This window comes from Malurus melanocephalus, unplaced genomic scaffold, assembly GCF_030028575.1.
Source record: "Malurus melanocephalus ecotype Western Australia unplaced genomic scaffold, MMel_1.1 scaffold_129, whole genome shotgun sequence".
Classification (NCBI taxonomy): domain Eukaryota; kingdom Metazoa; phylum Chordata; class Aves; order Passeriformes; family Maluridae; genus Malurus; species Malurus melanocephalus.
This window is the reverse complement of record NW_026623361.1, coordinates 661501-689107: the sequence shown is the minus strand read 5'-3', so window position 1 is coordinate 689107 and position 27607 is coordinate 661501. Positions and strand designations below refer to the sequence as shown.

Below are 27607 nucleotides of genomic sequence, written 5' to 3'. Positions count from 1 at the left end.
AAACAGAGTGWAATTACAATTCTGAATCAGACAAGAGCAGTCATCAAGATCTTTATTTTAATTCTGGGAGAGACTGACCATATCCTCCATATTTATTTTGCCATCAACTTGCAAATACTATCTTGTCCCAAAGAATATCTTTTGCATTTGGAACACAGAGTGTCAGAAGGCTTATATTCTTGACTGCTATTTAATTACTTATTATTATTAGAGTATGTTTTCCATACTCTCTCAAACAGAACATTAGTGTCAATTAAGAAACATGAATAATTTTTTGCCTTGTTTCAAGTTCCTTCATTGCACAAACCAGAATCAGAGGAACCTCCACCCAAAGTATCTCAAAAATCCATCTGTGGTTTCCCCAGCAAGGCAGCTGGCTGCGGCTGCCTTTTTAAAGAAAAAGAACAGACAGGAAAGAGGATGCAACAGGAAAAAAGGTTACAGAGAGCACCTGGATGGACTGCACACTCACTTTCCTGCAGCTTCTCTGATCTCTCTATGCCTTCTGCCCACTCTCATCTTTTTACTATTGATTTTATGAGATTTCTGGCTGCTTAGGGAAGGAGCAAGCAGAAAAAACCCTCAGACAGTGTGCTTCCTTGGCATGCTCTGAAATCGTGTATACTTTGTTTAGAACTACATTTATTTTCTTGCTTAACTAATATAAGCAGATAACAAAGCGTGTTCCAAGCTCAGCTGTAAACGTACACAGAGGGAACAAAATCCTTGCATGTGAGCTTTGGGCCAGTTAGCACTGTGGGATGAAAGGATGGGATAAAATAAGCTCTGAAAAAACCACTAGGAACAGTGAAATTTGAAGACCTGCCTTCAAGTGGCTGTATGTCTGATATAAACTGCTCTGCTTTTCATTTGTCATGAAATGCACATGGTAAAACTCTATTTTCTTTTAGCACTTRCTATAGCAAGAATTTATTTCTTGAAATCTGTTAATAAAAATCTAAGAAAACTAAAAACCTAGTCACTTCTTAGCTTCCCCAATGCCAAACCCCATGATAAGTTAAATAAGACTGTGAAACACTCACCTACCTATCTTTCCTTTCTTTGCTAGGAATGCCCTTTCTGGCCTTTGTCTACTGTGCTATTTCCATTTGCATGGAAATTGCTACTGGAACAGTCCTCCCTAGTGTGCTTGACAAAGATTTCTCTAGAATTTAACACTTTTTTTTTTTATATTCACACACAATAACCTCTTGCAAAGTTCTTTATCTCCTGGACASAAATGAACAATGAAAAAAAATTATAAAGGTGAAATACCTAATTTTCTCTTATCAAATGTTAGGATTTTTCTAGGAAGACTTCCAAACTACAAAGAATACAATAGCTGTAGATCTGAATTTAGAATACAATATAGTTGTACTTCACGTAATACAGTATATGGCCAAAATATAATCACTTCGGAAAGAAGCAAAGAGTGCCCTGCATGATCAATTAGCAGAGAATTCAGTTTAATTTTGTAACCTGCTTTCTGAATGTACTTTCTAAAGATTTGCCTTTTATTTCCTGGTAAAACATCCTAGTTCTTAACTGCAACAAAATTACATGAGGCTCTGGTTTTCTACTAAAGGAAAAAATATGCATAGCTCCATGGTATCAGTCTTGACATCAGGTAACAAGACAGAAGTGACACACATCTAGTTAAGGACATTATCTGGGTACTTCAGTAACATAAAATTTGCTACTTTGCAATTTATAAAATTATAAATATGCATCAGTTTATATCACATGAATGATCATATATATGAATGCAAATATATACAAYTTTCTGCATGACGGAGGTTTCTCATAGCACTGAGTGTATCTATATGCAAAAGGGCAAAATAAATTTCTCACRTCACAAAAGAGACACCTAAATTGGATACAGAAAATGTTATTTCTAATATGAATTGTTTCTGCTACATATTTACATGTTAGGCCTCTCTTATCTGCTTATACGAGGTAAAGTAAGTTTACTTGCTTAATACTACATAACCATACCTGATAAACCATAGTCTGTCATTAAATGCTATTGTTTCCATTTGTAAGAAGCAAATACAATGTATAGCACACTTTCTTGGCTGTACAGTGCTGCAGTTTGACCACAGTTCTCTCTTTGGTAAACTATTATGTTGGAAGTGGGGTAGATTATGTTGGAAGTGGGGTAACCAGAAAAATAATCAAATTAATAGAAAAATACCTTGTTAATTTGTGCTTCATTCAAGTGGAAAGATGTCCTTATGAATGGCAAAGCTAATAAAGCATACTAAAAATAAGTCACACCTTTATATATTTRTAATATAATTCATATTCTTATAATTGTAATTTTTTAAAAAATACTATATAGTTAATATGTTAGCATTAATAAGGAGTTCAGTAAAAGAAAAAATGCTTGATATATTAACCTGGTTGTGACATGCAATGAAGTGCCGTGTTCACTGCACCTATCAGAGTTGACTGTTTACCATTAGCTACATTTGGATATTTAATAATTAATTAATTKATTACAGTCACTTTTGATATAAAAGTACTACAAATATCTGAAAGACCAAGCCAATACCAATGTAATATTATTAGGTAAGCAAAAGTAAAGGTAAGCAAAGATTRTTTAGGTCCAGTTGTTTCTTGCTCCTCCAGTTCTTCACCATGGAACAAATGCTTTGCAGTGCCTCTCACTAAGATGTGGTGTWTAAAGGTTAATCCATGAATTTAGAACAATCTAAGTTTGCTGATCAGTGGGAAGGGAGTTCTGGGTTTGGGCAGTGCAGTCCTGACAGTGCTCAAACATGAGATTGCAGAGAAGAAATATTGGTGTTTCAAGGGAAGCCTTCACTTAGTAATTATGATCTACAGCATTCATGGAAGGAGTGCCATTTTTTGAAGAAAAATAAAGCACATTATAAGAAAGCTGTCTGGCACTTAGGCACTCCTTCAAATGTCCTCTTTCCAGTTACAAACACAAATATAAACACTGAGATGGATCTGTGTGGTTGTGCTCTTTATCCCACAAGGGTAATTATTATAGCATTAAGCAAAGCTGATTTTTGCAGAAAGTAGCCATATAAACATAAAYGGTCTGATTTTTTTATATTAATGGAGTATGTGAACACTAATGTATTCAATCTTTTGCACTGTTCACTGTTGTGTGATTTATAATTAAAGATATCACATTTTCTTGTCAGACATTTTGTCATTTTCTCTCCTCCACAAAACTGCTTCATTAAGTTTATCTCAATAGATTTTAGTATTGCACTTTCAGTAGCCCATTATTGGATCATTGATATTCCCAGCTGTACAGCTTAGTAAAACAAAAACAAGAAGGATTTCCTGTACACAATATGACATTTAATTACAGTATCTCATTACCAGGAATTTTGATGATAGTAATTTTAGGATGCATTAATTTAAAGGTCAAAAGCCAGGAGATGCAACTGGAAAAAACATTGACAACTGAAAAGYAATGAATCTACTTTATAAAAAGACTGCTCTGAAAGGGCCATATAAGCTTTAAACTACATGGCTATGCCAAATGCTGGGATCAGTTTCAGTTTTATGACCTTTAGATGAAAAATGGACATAGCAAAAACTAAAAAAATAAGTGAGACCTACATTAAAATACTTAATAAGAGCTCTGCTGGAATTTCATTCAGAATGTACGGTCATCTCAAGACAAATACTTCATTGTTTTGGGCAGTATCTGTGGCAGATGGATTGCATTTTGTTTAGAATTCTTGGAGGTCAGAAATGTAATGTTTTGTCCAAACCTCTATAGAGGTACTCTGCCAATAAAGCTGAATTTTGAAGTTCCTAAGTTATTGCAAATATGTGGAACAAACTTCGTTTAATCATTAAGTGTGTGTATGTGTATATATAGACAGATTTTTTTTTTTTAACCACTGCCAAGTTAAAAATAGAGGCACGTGCTTAGCAGGATGAGCACAGATCACAGTCATTTCTCACCCCTCCCAGTTATTTTACTTTTTCGCAGTCTGAAACCTTTGCATTCCCAGAATATCACACTGTACAGAGCTGCATTAGTCAAAACACACTTTAAAATATTCATGTGCAAGTTTTTCTCCAACTTCAATTTAGAAACATTCAAAACTAATTGCAGAAACGTTCCAGCAAAATAGAAAAGATGGAAAGATCAGAAGTAAGGGACAAAGATCAGAAGTATGGAGCGGCTACTGCGTAAGAACTGTGACTTGATTTTGGAAGCAGACATCCAAAGGACACTACTATAACAGAGAGTTATAAAATCATGAACGATGCTAAGGAAGGAAACTGGGAATTTTTATCACTTGATCTGAATACAAGGATTTCTCACATTGCCCATAAAATTGTAGCAATGTCTTCTGCTAGAAGTTACAAGACATGAATATATTCATCTTTGAGAATTTTTATTTGGCATCTCTCTAGAATCCTTTGTGGAGCAGCCTAAATACAGCGTGGCTGCTCCTTCACAAGGGATTCCCACAAGTGCCCAAAGATCTTGTGAAGGTAAGGTATTGAAGTGGACTAGGCAGGATTTAGCAGCTGGTGGCCACTTCCATGTCCTACCATGAGCAGGTGACAGCTCTCAGCAYGCAGGAATTACCTTGGTGACAGACGGAAGTGCCCAACAGAGCCTCTTGCTGGGTGCCCCTGGGAACCCGACAGCTCTGCGCAGGTAGCGATCGTGGATCTCACAGCAGCGCAGAACATACAGAGCACAGGCTATGGCGTAGCCACCCCAGTTAGAGACCCCTGCAAAGAGTGTCACTGTGAAACCAAACTGAAAAAAATGGCTGGTTCGTGTCCAGAGTATGTCAGAGATAGCTGGGTTAGGAACAGAGGAACCTGAGCCCAAGAACAATATGAACCATCCAGCTCATAATTTGGTCCTTGCTGAACACATCTCTCTCACTGTGGATTTTATTCCATGATGATGCAGAAGAGAATTTTAATAGTAACATTCAACACTTGTTGAACATTAAGAATGTGCATTTGTCCTTGTGTGGATGTTGAAAGAACTTATCTCTTTGTAAAGGAGCAACATGACTAATTTGTGCCTGATAGGGGCATACTCACAGAGATTTATCAATTATACTGAAAATTCAGATGTGCACAGACATTTTAATTCCCACACAGGTCACTTCTGCAGTCTTCCTTGTTTATTTCTGTTATTGAGTAACCTGGTCAGTGAAAGGTTTCCTCCCCRTGGCAGGGGAAGTAGGAAATAGATGATCATCAAGGTCTCTTCCAACCCAAGCCACTCTAGGATTCAATGGTTCTATRATTTTATATAATGTGTGATTTTTCAAGAATACTCAGGATTTGCCCAATTATTTCCAATTAAATGCACTTTGTTTGTGGAAAATTCTCAATTTTCAGTCAGTTCTTCTGAAGCCACAGGTGCTTAYCTCCTCAGAAAATGTACATAATACAGAGACAGAGATTAGTTTGTCAGGGATGACTTGGAAATGGCCAATACAAATTACTTGGAAAGACAAATGTTTCCTTGTCAGTTCTATTCTCAAACATCAGCTACTTTCCCACCCCACCAAATTTCTCTTACCAGCTACAACAGTAAAATCAGCTTCAACATCACAAGCTATAACATCTCCATTTTTTATGTGCTTCTTGACAGCATCTTTTACTTTGCCCATTCCTAATTCATTTCCTCCATCTCCAACACCTTTATAAGAGAGAAAAAAACCTCAAAATTAGTACAAACACAGCACATAACTGACAATCCCTTTAGAAAGCATCCAGTGTCTTCCCCACAGTTTCTGTGATAGTTCATAGCTGCATATGACATCATTTATTCTTTTTCATCCACAGTGCCTAAAAACAGAAGACTGTGAATGAAATATCTGAAATCATCATCTAGTACATGCTAACATCTAAGTTTATATGTGCAGTATACCCTGTATATTGTATGCATGCAAGAAAAATCAAAATTATCAAATGATTGTGAACAGAATTAAGATAGTAAACTCAGGGAAGGCCTTGCATGAGCTTTCTATATAATGTGTCATCATAAGTACATCAGCACAAATAGAAAAAGAAGATAAAAAAAAAAAAAAAAATAAACCTGAGAAATCAGCTGAAAAAAAAAAAAAAAAAAAAAAAAAAAAAAAGAGAACAGAAATAAAAATTATTGGAAAAAGACAAGCAAAAATATATGCAAGGACTTTGGCAGAACTAGGCCTGGCTGCACTCCCATGTGCTTGATACAGACCACTCATGTGCCACAGTACACAAAGAGCCCAGCCCTGTATACTGCTATTGCTTTCATTTTCCATAGCCAGTTACCAAAAAAMCAGCTAGTCTTTATTTTTTTTAAATGTTCTTACATACTGGATATAGGGCCTTGATTTTTGTTGCACAAATAGAAACATCTTCTATTTGTCTTAGTGATTTCAGTGAAATCTGTGGGATCTATGTCATTTCAGGAATATTCTGGGCAACTCTATGTTTGGGACATAAAGTTGTCAGATGTCATTTAGAGATCTGGAGAGATGAGGGTTACATATAAACCAGCARTTTACATAAAAGCTGGATAGTATCTCTAGCCTCTTACCAATATATTAAAAACACATTAAATATTCCATCTATTATGTTGGAAATCAAAATTTCTTTTTCATCTGTTAGTTTGAATGGCATCTTCTTAAGTTTGAAGATTTTACAGAAAAATCCTAGCCAATGTCTGTGAAACAGAACAGTGAAGAGTTCCAAGTCCTCATGCGACGGATCAGACTTTAATTTGAAATGTGACTGTGCTCTAATGCACAGCATKTGTTACAGGAGAGAAATTACAATATTTATAATTTACACTTCAAACCCTGAAAACTGTTAAATGTAACACTTTTTGTAACTGCATAAATATCTCATGCCTGTAGCAAATTTCTTCCTTAAGTGTAAGTCATTTCTCAGCAGCAATTTTTCATTTGATTCCTTAAGTCTGTACAGTCAAGTAGGGCATAAACGAGTGACRCATAGCTTACATAAAAGGATTTGCCACAGAACAGCTACTCTTTTTTATCTACTATAATGATCTGTTCACATTTATTTCACGGTTAATGAAATAAAGTTAATCGTGCTTTCTAAAATCTGTATATTGGTAGTCCTTTTCATACAGGTATTGATATAATCCTGGTACTTCTATCCTTATATATATACATAGGGAAGTTCTACTGTTTTGTAAGAATCACACACAATGTTCTGATCTTTCTTATACACAAAATTAAAATTTTGGTCTTAATATTCTTAAAAAAAAGGCTAAGGTGAGTTCTTGTCCCATGACGATAATCAACAGTTTCTTTAATTGAAAGATGCCCATTGCTCAGGGCTTTTTCTGTCAGTCCTGCTTTGCTCTTCCTTTGTGGGAGTCCTGTCACCAGGACGGCTGCACAATCATTAGATCTATTGCTGTGGATGGATCCCATTAGTGTGACACAGGGAGGAAAAGAACACCACATTGAAAAGTCTCCTGTCCCATCTGTTTTCTTCTTCCTCTACACCTTGACAGAGAACTGTATTTTATTGTAGATCTCCAGAGTGCAATTCACCTGTGCAAAGGCAGCCATCCACATGAGCCAGTCAGCTACACTACTTTTGAAGGCAACAGAAAGAAACACTCCCTTCACACATTCAGTTCATCTCACCCCAAGGCAGACATCTCAAATATAGATGTCTGAAAATAGGCAAGATGAATCCTCTTCTAAAGGCCCAATTACTTTCCAGGCAAAGGAAAAAACGTTCTGCCAGATCTTCCATGTAAGTTTCCACTGACTACATTGTTTTCTCAAACTACGAAATATGCAGGAAATGTCAGTCTTCCATGCTAAAAATCTTTTGTATGAAAGGTAAATGTGTGACCCCATTTTTTCATGCAGTACGATGGAAAGCTTTTAATTATCTCCTATATAAATAGCATATACCTATGTCAATTGTATGGCAGCTGAAAAAAACCCCAGTATTTGGTTCCAGTAACATCTCTTAATCTTTTTTTTCAGTCCTAAGTGGAAAATGAGTCCCTTCCAAACTCAGCCTTTTATGTTGTCTTATTCTGTGAATTCCTCAAGGCTGCTCCTTACTCCCTGAGTTTTTAGGTTGTCAGTGTCCATACAATTGTAGGCAGTGCTCATGCTTTGTCTGTGGTCAAACTACCAGATCAGATTTTCTTTTTCAAACACAGATCTTGTTTTAAATGCAACACTTGACAGCATTTAATTAGCATATATCAAATGTTCTAACATTTCCCCTCTCCAGCTACTGACACAGTACTTCTTGCCACAGAGCACACTATATAAAGAACTTCTGTAGGCTGAAAATTTGATCTTTCTAGTATTCTAGTCTATGAGGTTATTCTAGTGCTAATACTAACGTTGTACAAAATTTGCATTAATTTTGGAACTAGACAAACTCCTACTGACCATAAAGAAAATCAAAGATACCTCACCAGAAAAAAATCTATCCTCATCAGTAGTAATACACTGCTATCAGTAATGGGAGACAAGACACAAAGGCCACAGCCCAGTGGCTAAGTTAAATTAAGCTCTGCAGAAACACATTGAAAAACCCAATATCCAACCCAAGAAATTGCTATCCAATTCAAAAACAGACACAAGAAATTAGTGCTATAAGCAACACAAGAACTGTTAACTAGGTAACCATGTAAGAAACAATTACATTGTTTTTCCAGAGATACTGAATTAGTTCTCCAGTGCAGAATATCCACCTACACAAATGCCATGGGAGATCAGAGCAGAGCCCCTCATTGTCCTTTGAAGCCTCTGACTTGTTAGAGCATTTTCTATACTCATATCTCTCCAGAGAAAGTTCACAGCACTGAGACACAATGAATCTGGATAACTGCTTTTCTTCTTTTTCACAAGTCTGTCGTATTTTTTATAAATCACATTTCGTAATATATTTGAATATTCAGAGAATGTTTGAAACAAAATGGCATTCTGCTGAACAGTCAAATTCTCAACCAGCAGAACATTCCAAACTCCAGCAAATGAATAATATACTTTGAGCTGCTGTGAGAGATATTTGAAGAGGTTAGAGTATTTTTACTAAAGAAATCAGATTATGGTGTTATGTAAGTAGCTGGAGAGACCAAGTTCTTGTATCAACAGCCTAAAACCAGGGACAGGAGTTGAAACTAATGGCAGCAGATAAAGCTCTGAGGCATTTTGTTACACATCCCTACAAAACAGAGCTTTTCCTATACTTATTCAGTCAATCTTTGTCCTCTGCTGGGATTGCCAAGACAGTGCCATCTAGAGTGCTTCCTTTTGAATGTTGGAAGGCACTTCTTATGAAAAGGAAAAAGAACTGAATTAAACCTAAAATACTGCAATTTTTACAATAATAAAAAAAAAATCAGTGAAGTCCTCTGCTACATAGCTTTAAATTATACCAATACAGTGAAATCCCACTATGCATTATCTCTGAAGAAGTTCTCTAAATTCTGTGGAAACAATTGAAAAACAACAAAACTGAGAAGCCAAAGTTCCCATGCTTTTGGTAATACTTAAGAATGAGTGTACAGTACGATAAGAAGAAAAAAAGCTAGATCAGCAGACATGTTCTGATGTGACAGAAATCAGTTTGGCATGGGTACTTTTTTCTAACTGAAACATTTATAGAGATTATACATCTCCAAAACTCTCACACATGGTAGCAGGAAGCATCCAACTGTACAAGGATGATGTACAATGGCCTATAGCAGATGTATTTTTTTCAAAACCAGATACAAATAAGTTTTCAGGAGAAAATGGTTTATTGCCAAAAGAGAGGAACAGCATGCTGACAAAAGCATTCTCATTAGAGGTATTAGCAGTCTTTTTGGTAGGAAGGACAAGGTATTCCTTTAAAGATTTTTACTGTATGCACATATTTTGTTAGAGAAGGCACTATTATAATGGATGCAAATATGTAATCCCTGCTTAAAAGAATGTACTGCTAAAGACAATAGAAACAGAGATTCCATCCAGACTGCTGTTTTAACTTAGGTGTAGCAATCATAAAACCAATACTTTAATAAGTAATGTTACCATCCAAAACCATTTACTTTCTATGCCACCTTCAACACATAAAATACAGAATAAAGTCACTATCAAAAACTCCACTTAGAGTGTATGTACACAGACTGATGTATAGGTAATACATCTGGGCTTACTTCTTTTTCCTTACACAACTTCAAAATCAACTCTTTTTTTTTTTTTTTTTTTTTTTTTCTTTTTTTAAATTCTTCAATAGAGACTTGTATTTTTTCTCCAGCAATGATCTCATCAGATTCAACACAACAAACAGCTGTAGCTGTAGCCTGAAAGCAGCTACTCAGCACCTGCCTCCTGGTCCCCTCTACTGCCAGTCAGAGTTCCTCTTTTGTGCTTCTCTTGCTTCTGAGAACATCACACAAACTCACACATACCTGTTGTTGTGACTCCTGGAATAGTTTGCGCAGCTAAAAATAGCTCATCTATGGGATCCACGAGATGTTTAATGTTAACTTTCCTGGCATTGTAGTAATTGCCATCAGCAGCCATCCCAGCACGCTCTATTGCTATCAGGTGATCAAATCTGGTCATAGGTGTGTGAAAAAAAAAAACAAAGGGGAGAAGTTAAAGCTGTGATTTTCACATGACAAATTCTTTTGTTGGCTGCTTCTCCTGCTGTGGTTAGACTTGTTATACTTTTGGACCATTTGGGATTCAAGGTAATACTTGGATACTGTTTTGTTATTTCTGAATGTTGTTCTCATGGGGATTTTTTCAACCGTTAGTTCAGGTTTTTTTCATAGCTTTAATGCAGCTCCCCTAAACCACATTTGCTACCAAGAAATGGAGAAGTTCCTGCAATCCTCCTAGCCAGCAATCCTTTGGGTCAGCCATCTGGTCTGGCTCTGTTTCACGTTAAAATAGAGGATATCTTGTAAAATATTAGTCTCTGCAAGTATATTCAAAGAAAACAAAATGTGGAAAATTAATGATCCTCTAAATCTTTGTTAGTGCTAATATATTCTCTGCTTAAAGTACATTGCTTGGCAAAGATTAATCTGTTTCTTGTTAGACAGTATTTTGCTGTGGGTCTTTAGATTTGGGGCTTTTCTTAAAGTCTATGGTTGTTTCGTTGGTTAAGAAAGTAGACAGATGTACTGCAGATGTCCTACATTTTAAGAAGAATTTTAGTACTCAGTTCTGCCAGTGTATGTTAGAACTATTTTGCTTCTGTTTCTCCAGTTCTGCTGTCAAGAGGTTACTAATTCTGCTGAGCTACTTAATGTTCTTGTGGGTGGGTATCTACAGTGATTCCAGAGACCTTTAGCAGGTTAGCTGTCTACTTAAAAAAATRCTTTAGATTTTTGGGACTAAGGGACCAATCTAAATACAATCTGCCTGTATTTTAATAAGCATAGGTATAAAGGACATTTTTAAAACAATACACAGAAAATGAAAACAGTATCATGCATACTATTATAGTACACATTAAGCTGTGGAAAGAAATGGGAACTGAATAAGCTACTAAAGCAATACCAGGGTGAAAGGTCTTTTTATTCTAGAATCAAACTGAAGGCAACTACATTAAAATGCTTTTCGAGGAAAGATCAATAAAAATGAGCAATACATGCCTACTTCAAGGAAATTTTAGCTGCCTGCTATGTAATGAAATGTGCATACAGCTACTTAGCAAATTCTCCAGTGCATTAAACCCTAATCACACCATTACAAACACATGACATTTTATTAAGTCAGATCAGATTCCCAGTTGTCAGACTAGAGCTAAAGCTCTAGAAAATGAACACATTCCACAGCTCTTTTCCCAGATCTTTCACTGACTTTGATATAATACTTACCTAGTTTCTCACTGATTTAAAAACTGGTAAAATAATATAGTGTGTGTTTTGTGTGTGTGTGTGTGTATTTACAGAATACCAGCCAAAAAAGTTATAGAAATTTTTTGAAGGAAAAGAACTATTGATATATGAAGAATTGTTGCTGGTTTTGTACTCCAGGAATGCATAATTGCAGAATAAGGTGGAATTCTGTATCCTGTGTGTGCTCCAATAACAATGTTTTGGCTTCAAAGTTTGCTCTGTTCATTCCAAGTCTTTACTTGTAACAATTGTGCCTTCTTAGGCCACAGACCTTATTTTAATTTTACACAGTAAAGGTGTGAYCCATTCTCAAAAACAGAATACACATACCTAGGTCTTCTAGGATTCCCATTCTCACACAAAAACATTAAAGCTGAATCAGCACTTTCCCTTTGGTAGCTCAACAGAGGGACAGGCTTCCTCAGGATTCCTACAGGAAAGCAAAATGAAATTCAGATTCTATAATTTTGTTTGATGTGTGTTTGAGTAACTTAGTYTAAAAAATAAAAAGCAAAATTGCTAGAACAGTAAGAATTTAATGTCTTTACACAATTCTTGATAAGCTCCCTATACCCTTACTTTAAACTTGTTTAGATGTGAATGCTATTAAATGGGATCTTGAGGTAGAAAACAGGTGTACAAGAATAACAGACATCCAGAATTTATCACAAGTAGCTCATCCAGAATCAGTACCAAGATATGTACACATTAGCTTGATGCCAGCTAGGTTTAACAAAATGTCATCATAGCAATGCTGAGCAGAACTTAGAGGATGAATTCTGATTCATTTTCTAGGAAAAAAAAAAAAAGTCCTGTACTAAGTGACAGATTAAAACTGAAGCAAACCTTGGCTCAAATTAGCAAGATAAAAACTGACAAAATCCATGTCTCTTACCTAGTTGAACAGCTTCTTCAATAATCTTTTTATTCAGATCCATGGCTCTCTGATCTGTAACTATGGCAACCTCTTTCTCCAAGGCCTGCAGCATAGCTGCAATAGCAAGGGCTCCCGGGGGCCCGTCGTTCTCTTCGGGTGGCTCGTGAGTGAAGTGGGTGGGAAATCCGGTTGTTATCAGCACGGATCCAGCGTGGGACATGGCCAGGCAGGCCCTCAGCAGCTCACCCTGGTGCTGCAGGTGCATTATACCCCTGTCTCCTACAGAAGGGTTTTTAAAGAGAGCACTACACTTCAGTGGATCATTCTCCTTTAGAAGTTTACTCTGGGTGAAAGAACATACTTTAGTGACATAAAATGGGTTAAAAAAAAAAAAGGGAGAAAAAACTCTAGTCAAGGCAGGAATTGGGGCAATTTCCTCAGGAAACCTAAAAAGGTGTAGGATGTAAGTAATAAAGATAATGCGCTGTGCTTCCACATTAAGAATGTCAGATTTTGAAAATTTGTATACCTAGCATTTCTAGGTATACTAGTGTAATCAGCTTTTTCTGAGAGCTTATTGCATATTGTTTCCTTTCCTTTGGCTCTCTGCTTTCCTTTGACAGTCCTGCTAGACCACGTCTAGCTACCGAAGCTAGACTGCAACCTGAACATCCCAGACCTTACAGAATTTCTAATGTAGACTTCAGAGGTGTAAGCTCATTCTTTGTCTCTGTTTTACTCCATCCACTTAGGGAAGAGTTAATTCCCAAAGAAATTTCACTTAATGAAATTATTAACCTCAAAAGTGAGGTTTCAGAGACATTGTAAGTTACCTGGGGACTTTATAAACTCATTTAACACAGTGGAATCCAGGGGACTACTAGAAGTCCTTTTAACACTTCATATAGTAGACAAGCATATCATCAGACCTTAAGAAATAGGTGAATATTAACAGAGCTCTCATGGGTCAGTCCCTAAATAGGCAACACTGTTATCTGTGTATAGCTTTCATTATTCGAATGCTTCCTATCCCCTGGAAACAAGTTCCCAGCTCAGTTCTTTTGATTTGCCAGCACTCCTAAAAACCATGAGTACCAGCATGATGGGCTCATAGAGGCAAGCCTTCACTGTTGTTTTCCAATCTCCTCCCATCTTCATCCTTCTTGCTCCCCTCACCCCCCACATTCTCCTCTTTTCGTCCTCAGTTTCCCCTTGGGCATTTCTCCCTCTGTTCCTCCTACATAATAGGCAGGTAACACACAGATAATGGACAGAGAAAAACATTCAGAACAAAACTTAACAAAAGCCAATATAAGTCTCCAAGAAGTGGGGTATATTAACTGAGACAAAGTGCTGTACTCTCCTTTAGCAGTAAAACGAGCTAACTCTTAAGTTAGGTCCTGTATTTCTGCAGAGCATGGCATTGTGCCAAACCAGCTCCAGAGAGTGGGAAAGGAGAGGCCTTGTGAGTAAAAATAAACAGACCTAAATGTATGCACACAGCCCAAACCCGGAGCTTGGGAGTGCTGGGCGTAAGCTGTTTTCCACTACTGCCTACAGAGGATTTCAGAAAATTTATGGCACACTGAGCTCAGACTTTACAGCAGCCAGAGGGGACTAACTCAGTGTGTATTTTAGGAAGAGTTGCACTACTTGGTTTGCCTTTACTTCCTTCTCTTCCTTGTAAACAGGCATCCCCACCTCTCAACCTCCTGTGATGACCTGGTCACACCGGTCCAYCACACAACAGTTCAGTGACGCATATGTCAGCAGAAATTAATATAATTCCACCCATCAGAGAGTGGTGCTTGAAAAACACATGCAACTACTAGAATTTTCTGGAAGGAGCACAGTAGTCATGAATATATGTAAAGAAATCTGCTATTTACTCCACAGTGAATACCCATGTAGCTGTTACCAGCAAGCTCAGGTGCCCTGTACTTTACATACCAATTTCAGTTTTACTCAGTAACAGTTCTTATTCCCTCTGGACTCTCCAGTCTGCTGTAAACATGAGTGCTTCTGTGTACTTTGACAGCCTAAAGTCATCAAGATCAGATATTGCATTACCCACAAGGTTGAATGGTTTTGGCCAGACTCTGATATTAACTACAGTAACAGAAAATATACGATCTTGCATAAACTTACTGTAGTCCACAAAGAATTCTTAAAACCACCTTCAGATCCTGAATTTTAAATTCTTGAATTTTAATTTTAATTTTAAGTTCTTGAATTTTAAATCTCTAAAAGGGCAGGATAGGTGGTATCTACCCCATAACAAATCCATTAAAGGAAGACAGTTTTTGTTTATACCTGGATCTATTCCAATTAGGGTCTCTAGAGTATTTATCTTTTGGGCTGCTTCTGCTGACACAATGCTGAAATGCAGAGGATCTTGAGAGATGCAGTGGACCTGTGGGCCTCCTTCTAAGGATCTGACATTGTCATTCTTTAGGTCGGTAACAAACATGCAGCCAGGAGAATGAGTAAAAGCTAATGGAGCTCCTAAAAYGAATGAAAAAACTTCAGTTAAGTGTTATTACTGCAATAAAATGTATTATCAGAATGATAAAATTTCCAAAAACTACTTATTATAACAACAGAGTCCCTGCCTGATGACACTTATAAAAACAGGCRATATTTTAAGTTACACTGCAGCAGTTAATACACTTTGAGAAAGAAATGTATCATGTACACCTGAAAATGTTTTCATTTTTACAAAGCTCATGCAAGTAGCTGAGATCAGTTTTTTCCACATGTCCTCTTTGGTCTAAACTCGAGGCAATTTAGGAACAGAACGCTGGTACCCTCCCAAAAGGTCTGTTGTGATGGAGTTTGTCTTCCCAAGTCACCATTACCTGTGATAGGGCTCTGCTCCCCTGGAGATACTGAACACCTGCATGCCCATGGTAGGCAGTGAAATAATTCCGTTTTGCCCTGTTTGGATACATGGCTTTTGCTTTCCATATTAAACTCTCTTTATCCCAGTCAATGGGTTTTCCAGCTTTTACCCTTCCAGTTCTCTCCCCGATCCTGCTGACTGGGGTCAAACCATGACAACTATAAACTGGCACGGAGAAATGACGAAAGGGGACCAGTAAGCCTTAGAAAAGGAAATATGAGTAGCCTCTATAACCCTGGAGAAAAATAAGCTTCTTTAGACCTGATAGCATAGTAGCCCCCTAAGCTGAAAATATTTCCTGTCTTTATATCTGAATCTAGGTAATACTTGATTTAGCAAAATTGGTGCGTTGTTAGGTATATTTAAACAACAAAACTTGACTTTGTTAGGAGGGTGAAAATGGAGAAGATATCTCTTTACTAAGTACATACATGCTTGGTTTGAGCTATATTTGTTGGGAATTTATGGCTAATAATTTAAAAGTACATGGGAAATGTGGTTGTTGAAGTTTACCTCACCAAGCCCTGTGAGAAGACAATTGCTTGTGGCAAGCTAGCAGATTCATCTAAAGTACAGCTACTGGTGGTAAGGCAGATTTTTAGCTAGCTAGCTGAGAAGGCAGCAGAGCAAAATAAAAACTGTCCAAAAAATCCCTGGAATGCACTAATGACAACTGGTTTTAATATAGAAAATGGAGGAATAAACAAAAAAGAAAGTTGGTTCCAGGCAAGAGCAGCATAGACAGCCACTTTGGGCAACAGATTGGAGAGACATTGGGAAATTTTTTCTTTCCTTTCCCTACAACAAGGATGCATGAGGAAGATGAATAGGATTGCTGAAGAATACAGGAATTAGCACATTTTCAGTATGGATTTGGGACTGGGGAAAAGAAATTGTATGCGAGAAAGAAAAAGAAGTCTCTTCTCCTAGAACTGAACACATTTAGAACAGGTGTTGAGAGAAGTTCACATAAAGATCTGTAAAAAACCACAAGGATCCTGCAAGGAGAGAAAAAAAAAAGCAGATGAACCTCCCGAAGTTCTCCCAGATTAAGTGCCTATGATTATTAAGCTTTTTTTCAGTAAGAATGAAAATACAGTAGTTCATTTCACACTGGTGACTTAGAAGTACGTAATGCTGTTTTATGGTTTTGTTGSATTTTCTTGCCCTTTGTGCTCATGCCTGCATAAAAGTCTGTGCACAGTGCAAAACCACTCTATGCAGAGGAAAAAGTTACATTTATGTGAAGTGTGTCACATTTACTCAATTTTGGAAAAAAAACTAAAAGCTCAACATTCTCCATGAGACACTAACAAACCCTTTTCCATGTCAATCAATTCGATAGCTCTTGACACATATTGGAAAGATTTTTGCCTTCTCTTTTTTTTTCCCATTCTTTTTTTTCTTTTTCTGTTACTAATGCTTCATGCAATATAATAAAAAATAAAATTGTAAAACGAACAAGCTTAAAAATGAATKCCTTTAAACTACTTGTTTTTATAATATTTAAATGATGTTTTGATGTTCCCCGAGCTTTAGATTTAAACCTTTAAAATACTCCCACAAAAGTGGTGGAATTTCAGTATGAATTTTCTAAAAWGTAGACTTGTATTTAATAAAAACTGTCCTGCCAAAGGCTTTTTTGTTGTTTGGTTAGGATGTTCTCTATCTTATCCTAAAATCAAGCCTGCTAATTAGCCAACTCACTCTGCATTAAAAAAAAAAATAAAATAGGAGAGAGAAAAGAGATTGAAGAATAATTTAAAAGGAGTCTCCAAGCAGTACATACTGCAGTTCATGACTGCTTCTACTCCTGTTACTCCACAGGCCCAAAACACTGGAATATCACCAGGGTGAAGGTGAACTGGATCTCCGTAGTCTGGTTTAGAAAGATCTTGTATTCCCAGCAGACCTGGAATTGATGGAAAATGAAATAATGAATTATTCTAATTAAGCAGTAATACTGCAAAGCTGGGGKATGGACCCCAAACCTCATTCAATGACACTGAGTTAAGAGTGAAAGAGTGTTAGGTCCCTCTAAAGAGGAACATTTAGTTTGCCTTTGTGTGCATATCCTCAGAGCCTGAGCTGACTTTATTTACTTTTTTTTGTACTCAATCGTACCAGTAAAAATGGATTTACCTTATTTCTGCAACAAAATGCAACCTTGACATCTATGTTGAGTTTTCAAGATAATACAAATCTTCTGGATCAACAGAATAATTATATTCATAGCACTGACAAGAAAGAATAAATGACTGCAGTGCAAAATGAGTTCTTTCTAGAACACATTTTCCACTGTTTTAACTTCCTACGTTCTCCAGCTAGAGAAATCATCAATCTCTCTTTTTCCTCTCTGTCTATATAAATACATCTCACTCTTAGCCGCCTTTCACTAAATTGYTTTTTGCTTTATTCTGACACCTACTTGTAATAATCTGGGTCATCCTAAGCACTTGCTATCTTCACTGGTTTTAAATTCTTCAGATGCTTTAACATACCACTGTCTTAGATGGAATTAATTTATGTAATCTGTATATATAATAATTTGCACTTTAGTAATGACTCGTTACTAGTTCCTCAGACTTAAGTACTCAGATATGTTACTTAAATACATTACTGGAGTGTWGTGTTAACCAGTGACATCTCCTTCCATGCCCTGCAATGTGATTCTTCTGTGTATGCAGCCCATGATCACCAAATTTCTGACAGCAGGGGGGAAACTACTACAAACTATCATCATATTACAGGTGTTTGGTTGGTTGTGTTCTTTTTCAAAGAGCCGCCTGTCTTTTTGTTTTTCAGTTTTGCTCAAACTAGATTTAAAAAAAAAAATTGTCATATTTCTATTCATTCTGTCTTAAGTATTGTGCTCATTGTATGCTATTTCAGTATTTTTAAAAATAATGCAGTATTTACTTTCACATTCAACCACTAAGACACAAAATAAGACACATATTTCTCTCCATGCTGCCAGTCATTGCTACCCTGTCACTGGAATCTCTGACAGCAAGAAAGTATTTCACATATAAATGAAACTGCATACATTTCATAAAAATGTGATTACGTTTTTCACCAAAACCACCCCTACCATATAACTTATCTACATCCGGCAACTATCTTTTATCTAAGAAATCTGTCTGTTCAGCTCACTCAAAAACCTTTTCTTTTCTTTTCTTTTCTTTTCTTTTCTTTTCTTTTCTTTTCTTTTCTTTTCTTTTCTTTNAAAAACCTTTTCTTTTCTTTTCTTTTCTTTTCTTTTCTTTTCTTTTCTTTTCTTTTCTTTTCTTTTCTTTCCTTTTCTTTTCTTTTCTTTTCTTTTCTTTTCTTTTCTTTTCTTTTCTTTTCTTTTCTTTTCTTTTCCTTTCCTTTCCTTTCCTTTCCTTTCCTTTCCTTTCTTCTCTTTATTTTTTCCTTTTATATTCAGATTTGTCACCATTAGAAAGGATTAAAACATGATAGATTTAGAGGAGCAGGTATTTCAGTCCTACCACTTCCCATGCTTTTCCCCTTCAATTTTATACACAGTGAAGAGCATGCAGAGTGAAAAATGAAGAACACTGACCAGGGTCACCTATGTGAATTGGTGCTCCATGGGCTTCTTTTAWTTCAGATGTTGCTAGCACAGCTGCTTCCAACTTGCTTTCAGGAACAGGTCTCATTGTGACTACTAAGTTGCAGTGAAACACAGAAACGCTGTGGCAAGGCACAGATGTCTGGCAGTTCAAAAGAATCCAGTGTTAGAAGAAATACTGAATAATACTTCTAAAACGTTAGAGTAAACAAATCTAAATCTTTGYGCCATACTTGAGTTTAGAGTTGCTGCATTCTAACATTCATTTTAACTCCTTAAAAAAAATTCTCAGGATCCCTTATTTTTTCCCTTTAAGGTTCCATCCTTTAGCTTCATCATATAGATCACTAAAAGTTTCAACATCATGCATTGCTTGTTTCAGTGCACACTGCAAGGKGAGGTCAGTATATGTTGAACATTGTCAGAAAACAACGGTGTGCTTCCTACACAGAAAGTGAAAAAGCCAATAGAAAATGATTGCACAGCAACAGATCTACTTGATCTGGATACACCCTCTGTACTTGAATACAGTGCTCTGTGACATGCCTGGGTCAGGAACTGCTGCTGGCAGTACCCACTTGTAGAGAAGCAGCATGCCAGCTCATACATACAAAATCTTCCATGTCTCTATAAAGGTTCTGTTACTTCACCCCCACCAACTGGAATGCTGAAGCACCTTTTCTATTTAGAAATAAAGCAGGTCAGTTTTTTAGAAAAAAATGTCTGATATCTGAGTTGCAGGTGAACATAAACAAGACATGCAGAGAGCTACAGCTGTCTAGAAAATGTTCCTTTAAAGCCTTTATAATGATAATAATAATCACACCTGTCACTGAAAAAACACACTGTAGGTCTTCACAGCTTTAATGTGCTATAAACCATARAATTTTACTAATTATGAAGTGTTGGAAGCAGATACATAGTTGTATTTTTTTCTTTAAACTTGGCACAAGGACTCATGTATGTGATACATTGGCATCTTCATACTGACCAGGAGCATAGCATAGATTATGCAATGATAACAGTGAAAACAACAATAACCTTTCTCTAGTAGCACAGCATCTGAACTAAATTAAAAAGGCATGCAGATATGCACCTTAATGTTCCTAGTATTAAGAGGTTTATTTACTAGARCCAGAATTATTCTAAGACTTCTGTTAGCATTAAAATCTACACCATAAACTTCTTGACACAGTCATAATTTTCAGTGCTGTGGTAGACACCTTAAGCCTTTGGGAATATCTTCTGTTCCAGAGGCCAGTGTTTGTAGTAAGTAAAGGCTCTACTGTCACAGGAAAAATCCAAAATGTGGCTGTCATGCAGCAGAAACTGCTATTATCATGGTTTATAAAAGGAAATTCCAACTGTAAGCAGGAGCTGGGATGGAGAGCAGGACATGTAAARGCATGGTCAGAATAGTGCATGGATCATCAGGTGAAACACAGAGGGCAAACCAGGACAGAATCCAAATGGCTGCCACAGGAAATGAGGAAAGCTTTGTCACAAAAAAAAAAAAAGAATAAAAAAAGCAGATTGGCCTCACACTGAACTGAGGCTGAGAATATTTTACCCTGTCTTTTCATGCACTCAGCACTAGCATATGCCTTAGGTTACTATGTAGGTAGAGAAAAACCTAATGTGAATATGGGCAAAATTCACAGGCATAATTACAACAAAGATTATGTGTATGTGCATATACTTACTTTGTACATGCTCACATTACAGTTTTGCTCAACGTTTCTTATGGGAATGCCAGCTTTTTGGACTGCTTTTTCAAAAGAGAAGCTGCAGCCTAAATAAAAGGTCACCATGTCCTTGAGTTGTTCAGAATACTCCTTAAGGCTTTTCAGTGATCCAGTACAAGCTCCATGCTCATATTTTCTGTACTGCAGGCAGTCAGTTCTAGTGAAATAACAAGTTATCACAGCTTTATCACATTTTTTGAAAACGAGGTGAATTGGTTGAATTGACAGAAACCCAGTGTGAAACCACAGGATACAGCCTACTTTATCCATTTTTTTTCTTTCTGAGTAATAACGAAACAACCACAGGCAAAACCCCCAGAACACCTTATCCTGCACAAAACCAAGATGGCAAACATTACACATTAGAGTTTGAGATTTTTTAGGTTTTATAGGTAAAGGTCCCTTATGTGTATCTTGTCTCAGGCTTTCAAAAATTAGGAATCTAGTCTAAGTCTTGTCTTCAGTGTCTATCACAGGAGTACATCTTTCAAATTTCAGAGACTCTCCAAGTATCATGCAGGCACCATGGCCATGTTTCTAGTAAATAAAACAAATACAAAAAACCTATTATTGAATTCTGCAGGCTCAGACTGCAAAATATTTTAAAATTACTCAAAATTTAACCTTAGGATTACAGAAATACTTGGAATTCTGACAATTATCATAACATGTTTCTCAAGAACAAGATGATCAGGCTGTACATACATGGTTTTCACTCAAAGGTGTAACTCCAAGAAAGGAACCTTGTTCAAACACAGGTTGTTTCCTGAAACCTTTCTAATCATCACCAGCATTCACTGCAGAATATTGGCAAGCAGAGTTACCTGATATCAGAATCACTACTCAGGGAAGGACATTTCCAATCACCAGGTTGACTTCTGTACAGCAGTGGCAGGGGTCCATCATTTGCATGGCAGAACTTCTCAAAGTCATCAGCCAGGGACTTGTGCAAAATCACAACGTTGGCCTGTTCATAACCTTAAATTGTGGAAGGTAGGAATGAYTGGTTAGTAATTCAGCTTTTTGTTTGTGAAACACTAACTCTCCTGTACAAATTTCTTTAGATGGTCTATAAAAATTACCTGAAAGAAATTTTTGCTTCATAGCCCTGTAATTAAATTAAGCTTCTTGAAAAGTTTTAAAAATCATAGCTAGGCCTTCTCTGTATGTGAAGTCATTCACAGCTAAAACAGATGGCAGACATGGATAGTAGTAGAATTTGAAGACACTATAATTAATAAAAATTTCTATGAATTTATATATAAACACAATTTCTTGTCTAACCTGGGAAATGACTGTTCTGTAGGAAAATGCTTTATTTGCAAATATTAGCTGAGAGCCAAAGAAAGGCTATCCCATACCACACTTCCACAATTATTTTTCACAACACCAAGCTATAAATCATGGTCAGTCCAAGAGTAAACTCCTGGTATCTTGATGTTCGTAACACATTCTTTTAAAATTTCTTGGCTAGGGAATTTTAATGTGGSCTGCAATTAAACAGGTATTATTACAGCTCAGGAATAAACTATTGCCTGTTCACCGAATCTCAGTAATTTCTGCTTTTCCTAATTTAAAAAAAAAAAAAAAAACCAACCTAAAATAAACAGAACTGCTACACTTTTTTCACCTGGAAACAGTTTTGATTTAACATGTTAACTACTACAATGAGATAGCTTCTAAAGACATTAACATTTTTTCAATGAGTAGCACTAAAGAAAGGCCCCATTCATTTCTTTAGCAAAAATTTATTTTCTTAACAGTAATAGTTAATACCAATGCCATTTAAATTTCCCTGCATGCATATATCAGCTGTGCAAACAATGAGGGGAAATTTGAAGTTCAATTGGTCTGGGGTGTATAAACCCGCAATCAAAAGTCCCTAAATTCTGCACTGAGACTCTCTTGAAGAGTTTATTAGTCTGATATCAGGCAGGAGAGTAGGAGGCTGCACAGAAGCACTCACTTTCTTAAATACTGCAGTAGTCTGTCATGAAAAAGGGAATAATTTATTGAAATCAATGAGCTTCCCTCAAAGGCTATAGAAAATGAGCCAAACCTTACTCTTGACCAAAGCTTACAAAGAGATCTAAAATAGAATTCTATTCCTCATGGAAAAATGCAAAGCGAAGGCTGAGGTAAGCATGTATTTGCRTACTGAAGTTGTCCACAAACTGCTCTCTTGAGAGTAGTCAGCACAAAAATTCGTTTTATTACTAGCAAAAGTTACCAAATTCAGAAAGAGATTCTTGCTAAATACAGAAAAAATATTTTTGCTAAATAAATATACTACATTTACCACTGAATAAAACTCTACATTCAGTTACCCTTCAACTTCATTCCCTGCCATCCATGAGAAATCCACAGGCACTCTCTGCTTTGCTGGTTATATTAATGAATTCTTAAAATTATAGTTTTAGCCAGGGCATTCAACTGACTACACTGAACTTCACAGTAATTACAGATGACAGACTTAATCTGCAGGGAAATATTTGATAAACTCAGGAAGCTTCATTATAACACTTTGAGAACTTTATTTCTCTTCCTGATAGCCATCCTGACTTTTTTGTATATATGAAACCCGCATCTCCAGATGTATTCATTTGCATTATGGAGCCATCGTTAYGAATGTATTCACAAGCAATAGTAGTGAAGTTGGATGTGCTGACCAACCCAGGCATTAATTCAACACAATCATGTCCCAGTTCAGAGAARTTTAGAAAGAGCCTTTAACTTCTTTGGTGAATGACAATGAGGACAGTAAGAAATAATTGGATAACAACAATATAGACAATTTGTGACAATAGCTCTTTTGTATAATGAAACTGTATCCTCATGAACTTGTTTTGCATGTCAACAATACTTTTCAACATGGTTGGAACTAACACGTTTTAATTTACTGCAGCAATAAATTCACTTAAAATTTCAGCAGGTGCAAATTGCAGATTATTAATATTGTAAAATGTCTTCCATAAGTATTTTTCAACTTAGGAACTGTTGGAAAAGAAAACCACAATTTCAAGACTCACTATGATTCTATAAAATGACCTTTAACATTTTTTATAGTAGTGGTACTACACACAGCTTTGTTAATCAGCTATTTGCCATGGTATTTTTAGTTGAGTTACTTTTTAAAGTTGATCAGAACAATGACAGACTTCTCTGCTTCTGCAAAAGACCAGCTATGAGAGGCAAGACAGAAATCAATCCTCCAGAATGCATTCAGTTATTTGAGTATAAAACTAATTTTTCCCTCCCCCTTATAATTCCTAGTCTCATTGAGCCTGCAATCTTCACTTTCTGCAACAAATGAAGCAGAAAACCACTTCTGTAACTATATGTCTCCAGTTYTTCCCCAAAGCATATTTCATGTGATAAGTAAAGGAAGGTCTCTGTGAAGAACATAGTAGGTCATCTTACAAATGTGATAATAACRTGCAAGAAAAGCCAGATTTGGTTAAAGATTTTTCAAATATTTTCTGCATTCCAATGCCAATTGGGAGCTGAGGGATGCACTGTAAACATTGAAAATTAAGTCCATGAATGTACTCAGGTAGGATGGTGTATTTTCTCTGATATATCTTTATGGTTTAAATAACAGTCAAGTGCTTAYAATATGATTTCAAAAACACCCAAGAACGTAACATTTTTTCTGTTTTACTTTAGTGCTTTTGATATTTCTACATTACTTCACAAACAAAAACCCACATAGTTATRAATCTAAAGTGGAATCACTTTGCACAGAGAGCTGTTAGGTTTACTTACCTTCTGCCATTCCAGAAGTATTACTAATACTGAGTCTGTTGCATCGAATTATTCTTCTTAGCACATGGGGAAGGAGAGATTTCAAGCCTCCTGTCAAAAGCATCTCTTCACCCTTAACAGAAAGATAATTATAAATTTAAACAAAGAACACTTTTTTTTCACATTTGAGATTCTGATTTTCTGGAGAACTTATCTTACATTTCCTCCTCATGTTCCACCACAGTTATTATTATTGGGAATTTCTAAGTTGTAACTCCATAGGGAGATCAAAGTCAAAGGATTATTTCCCTGACATGACTATATACAAATTGAATCTTTCAATAAATTAGCTGAAGACATGCACTTTAGCATTTGGGATAAATACAAAATTTTGCTGGCCTATAATGTAAGAAACAGATTTCTCCCTGATAATTATTAATTTTGTATTCACTTTTCCAAAAGTCATTGTAACTTTTGAAATTGCAAAGCACAAATGGAATAAACCACCAAACTACAATCTATAATATTACTTCTCTGATCAAAATACTTTTAGACAATTAGCAAGGCAACCTTGCGATAGAGAACTATATTCAGAAAATGTCATTGTAATACATTTCATATGTATTATACTTTTCAAATATTAATCATGTAGAAGTGAATACTCCTGTGGCTATTCTTCCACTGGGAAAGCAAATGTTTAAGTCACTTGTCATATAGTTTGGAGTAGATACAGAAATAAGTAACTGAAGTACAATCAATATCTGTCTCTTTTTATTTCTTCTGAAGATTTAAAATGTCATTTTTCTGTAATCCAGACAAAGTTTACACCAAGTTTTTCTCTTAGCCTGAACTAAAAAGGAATACATCACTATTAGGAAAAAGCAAGAGTTAAGTCGGGCTAAAATAATATTTTGGATGCATATGATTTTAACCTTGGTYACTTTAGGTAAAGAAACTGAACTATCCTCCAAGTAATCAAATTACCAACCTCCAAATCTTTCCTCAATTCAGAAGAAGCCATTCTTGATGTCATTCATAAGAAAGAATAACATGAGAGAAATGGTGTTGCTCTTTTTAAAAGATGCCACCAAATTAATGTATAATTAGATGTTACAACCTTCCAGCAAAAGTTAACTTTTCTGTTAAAGGTCCACTCTTTTTGAGCTATAACTATGATAGTACAAAGTTTCCCTCTCACAACCAGAGAGTGGAGTGGAATAGTGTGAAAATTTAYACCTCTGAGCTATCATTCCATAATTAACTTGAAGAGCAGTGATACGTTTTGACTGAATTTATACTTTCATCCTAGTCTGTCCAAAATGTTTCCCAGAGTTTGCAGGGTTCTGAAGGGTTAAGTTGGGTGCACTCAAATTTAGAGTAAACTTTGTATCTATTCTTAATTCTCAAATCTTTATATAACATTGTCAGCCAGAAGAAAACAACCTTTTTTCTGAACTCAAACTTACTACTTTCTAGCTCTTGTTTTCTGTTTTTRCATTAGCACTCTGTATGCTGTACAAAAATAGTATTCATTACAAAATCATGAACAATTYGAAACACACACTTTAAAGATAACAAGAAGTTGGATATACAGATGTCACTGAGCACTAATTCAGGCCTATTAATATCAATTTAAGATACACAAGATATTTTTACTGTAAAAAGAATTTCTAAMACCAGTCTGGAATGATTAATTCAAGTGATTTCAAATTACATACGGTGATCCTAACAAAACATCCCAGATGTGTTTACTAGATTATATCAGTTATTTTTTCTTTATTTCTGAGCATCTTAAAAAAACATCTAAATCATCTGCAGGATTGATGGCCTGCTACCAATGAACTACTAGTTTACTTGGACTTGAAAGACTATCTGAAGTTCAGAAAACCAATTTGGAACAAAAGCTGTCTTTAGCTAGGTATTTTGTCACAAATGCCCTGTTCTGATGTTGGGAAAGCCTGATTGCCCGCTCATAAAGCATGTGCCCAGCAGCAGGAATGGAAGTACCTATGAGATTTTATCAGCAAACAGGTAGGCCCATAAAAGTTTTCGGTTCATGTGACAGCAAGTGGCTAACCAGCTAACAGACCATGGATATTAGTAATGTTGAAATGTCAGCTGTAGGTACCTTACAGAAGCACTTGGGCCTGTTGCTCCCACTTGTGAATAAACATATACCGTTGATGACCAGTTAGAAAGCAATAATTTAAATACTAACTTTGTATAAGAGTAGTGAGACAAAAACTCACCTTCCTGTGGTCGTTTTATATAATAACAGAGAAAATTCAATAGGACTAACATTCTGAGATATAAATTCAGATCACTGTATTTGCTGTACAATATCAGTAATAGATTACACTGTTAATTTTGTTTATTAATTACCAAATTTGGACAGACAATAAAAACAATGAGATGCTCATAGTAAAACACAGCTTTTGCTATATGACTTGCCCAGGAATGGCTGGAAATGCAGCATGCAAGAGGCACAGTCAGATTTAGATTCCCCAAACATCTCTAGAACTTTCTGAAAAATCCTCGGAGCTATCATAACCATAGCATGTTTGGAATGACTGGGGAGAACATCATTAGGATCTTAAAGTGTCCTTTCCATTTTGTCACATTAGGATGCCTAATGAAGTGGATAGACTGACTTCATGGGGGCCTCAAGCAGCACTTTAAATAAACAGCCTGAGATAGTGGTTAATCAGTCAGCAGGATCTGTGCCTTGGCAAAGGTTTCTTAATTCCTTTCATCATGTTCTGAGACCGTTTCAGATAATGACAGTATCAGTTACCTCATGGRGGTATGTTGGATACTACACAAATAAAGACAACATGCAGGATTTTAAAAAGGCCTTAAGAGAAGAGGCTGACAGAGCTTGCAAGATGGCCATTGTGCC

The 27607-nt window shown here is 36.2% G+C and overlaps 1 protein-coding gene across 9 annotated transcripts in view; it reads right to left on the bottom strand.

The window, feature by feature from the left end:
- DGLUCY (D-glutamate cyclase) overlaps positions 1–27607 on the bottom strand; it is a 48512-nt gene that overhangs the window by 958 nt on the left and 19947 nt on the right. For all 9 annotated transcript variants that reach the window (XM_057370594.1, XM_057370596.1, XM_057370592.1 and 6 more), the window contains 11 exons: positions 24730–24841; positions 21789–21942; positions 20923–21121; positions 19211–19361; positions 17435–17557; positions 15057–15248; positions 12762–13022; positions 12197–12296; positions 10424–10572; positions 5552–5671; positions 4592–4740 (listed from right to left, as the gene is read on the bottom strand). In XM_057370594.1, the coding sequence (XP_057226577.1) occupies positions 4592–4740; positions 5552–5671; positions 10424–10572; positions 12197–12296; positions 12762–13022; positions 15057–15248; positions 17435–17557; positions 19211–19361; positions 20923–21121; positions 21789–21942; positions 24730–24832 (1701 nt within the window). In that variant the 5' untranslated portion in view covers positions 24833–24841. The remainder of the gene's footprint in view (positions 1–4591; positions 4741–5551; positions 5672–10423; positions 10573–12196; positions 12297–12761; positions 13023–15056; positions 15249–17434; positions 17558–19210; positions 19362–20922; positions 21122–21788; positions 21943–24729; positions 24842–27607) is intronic.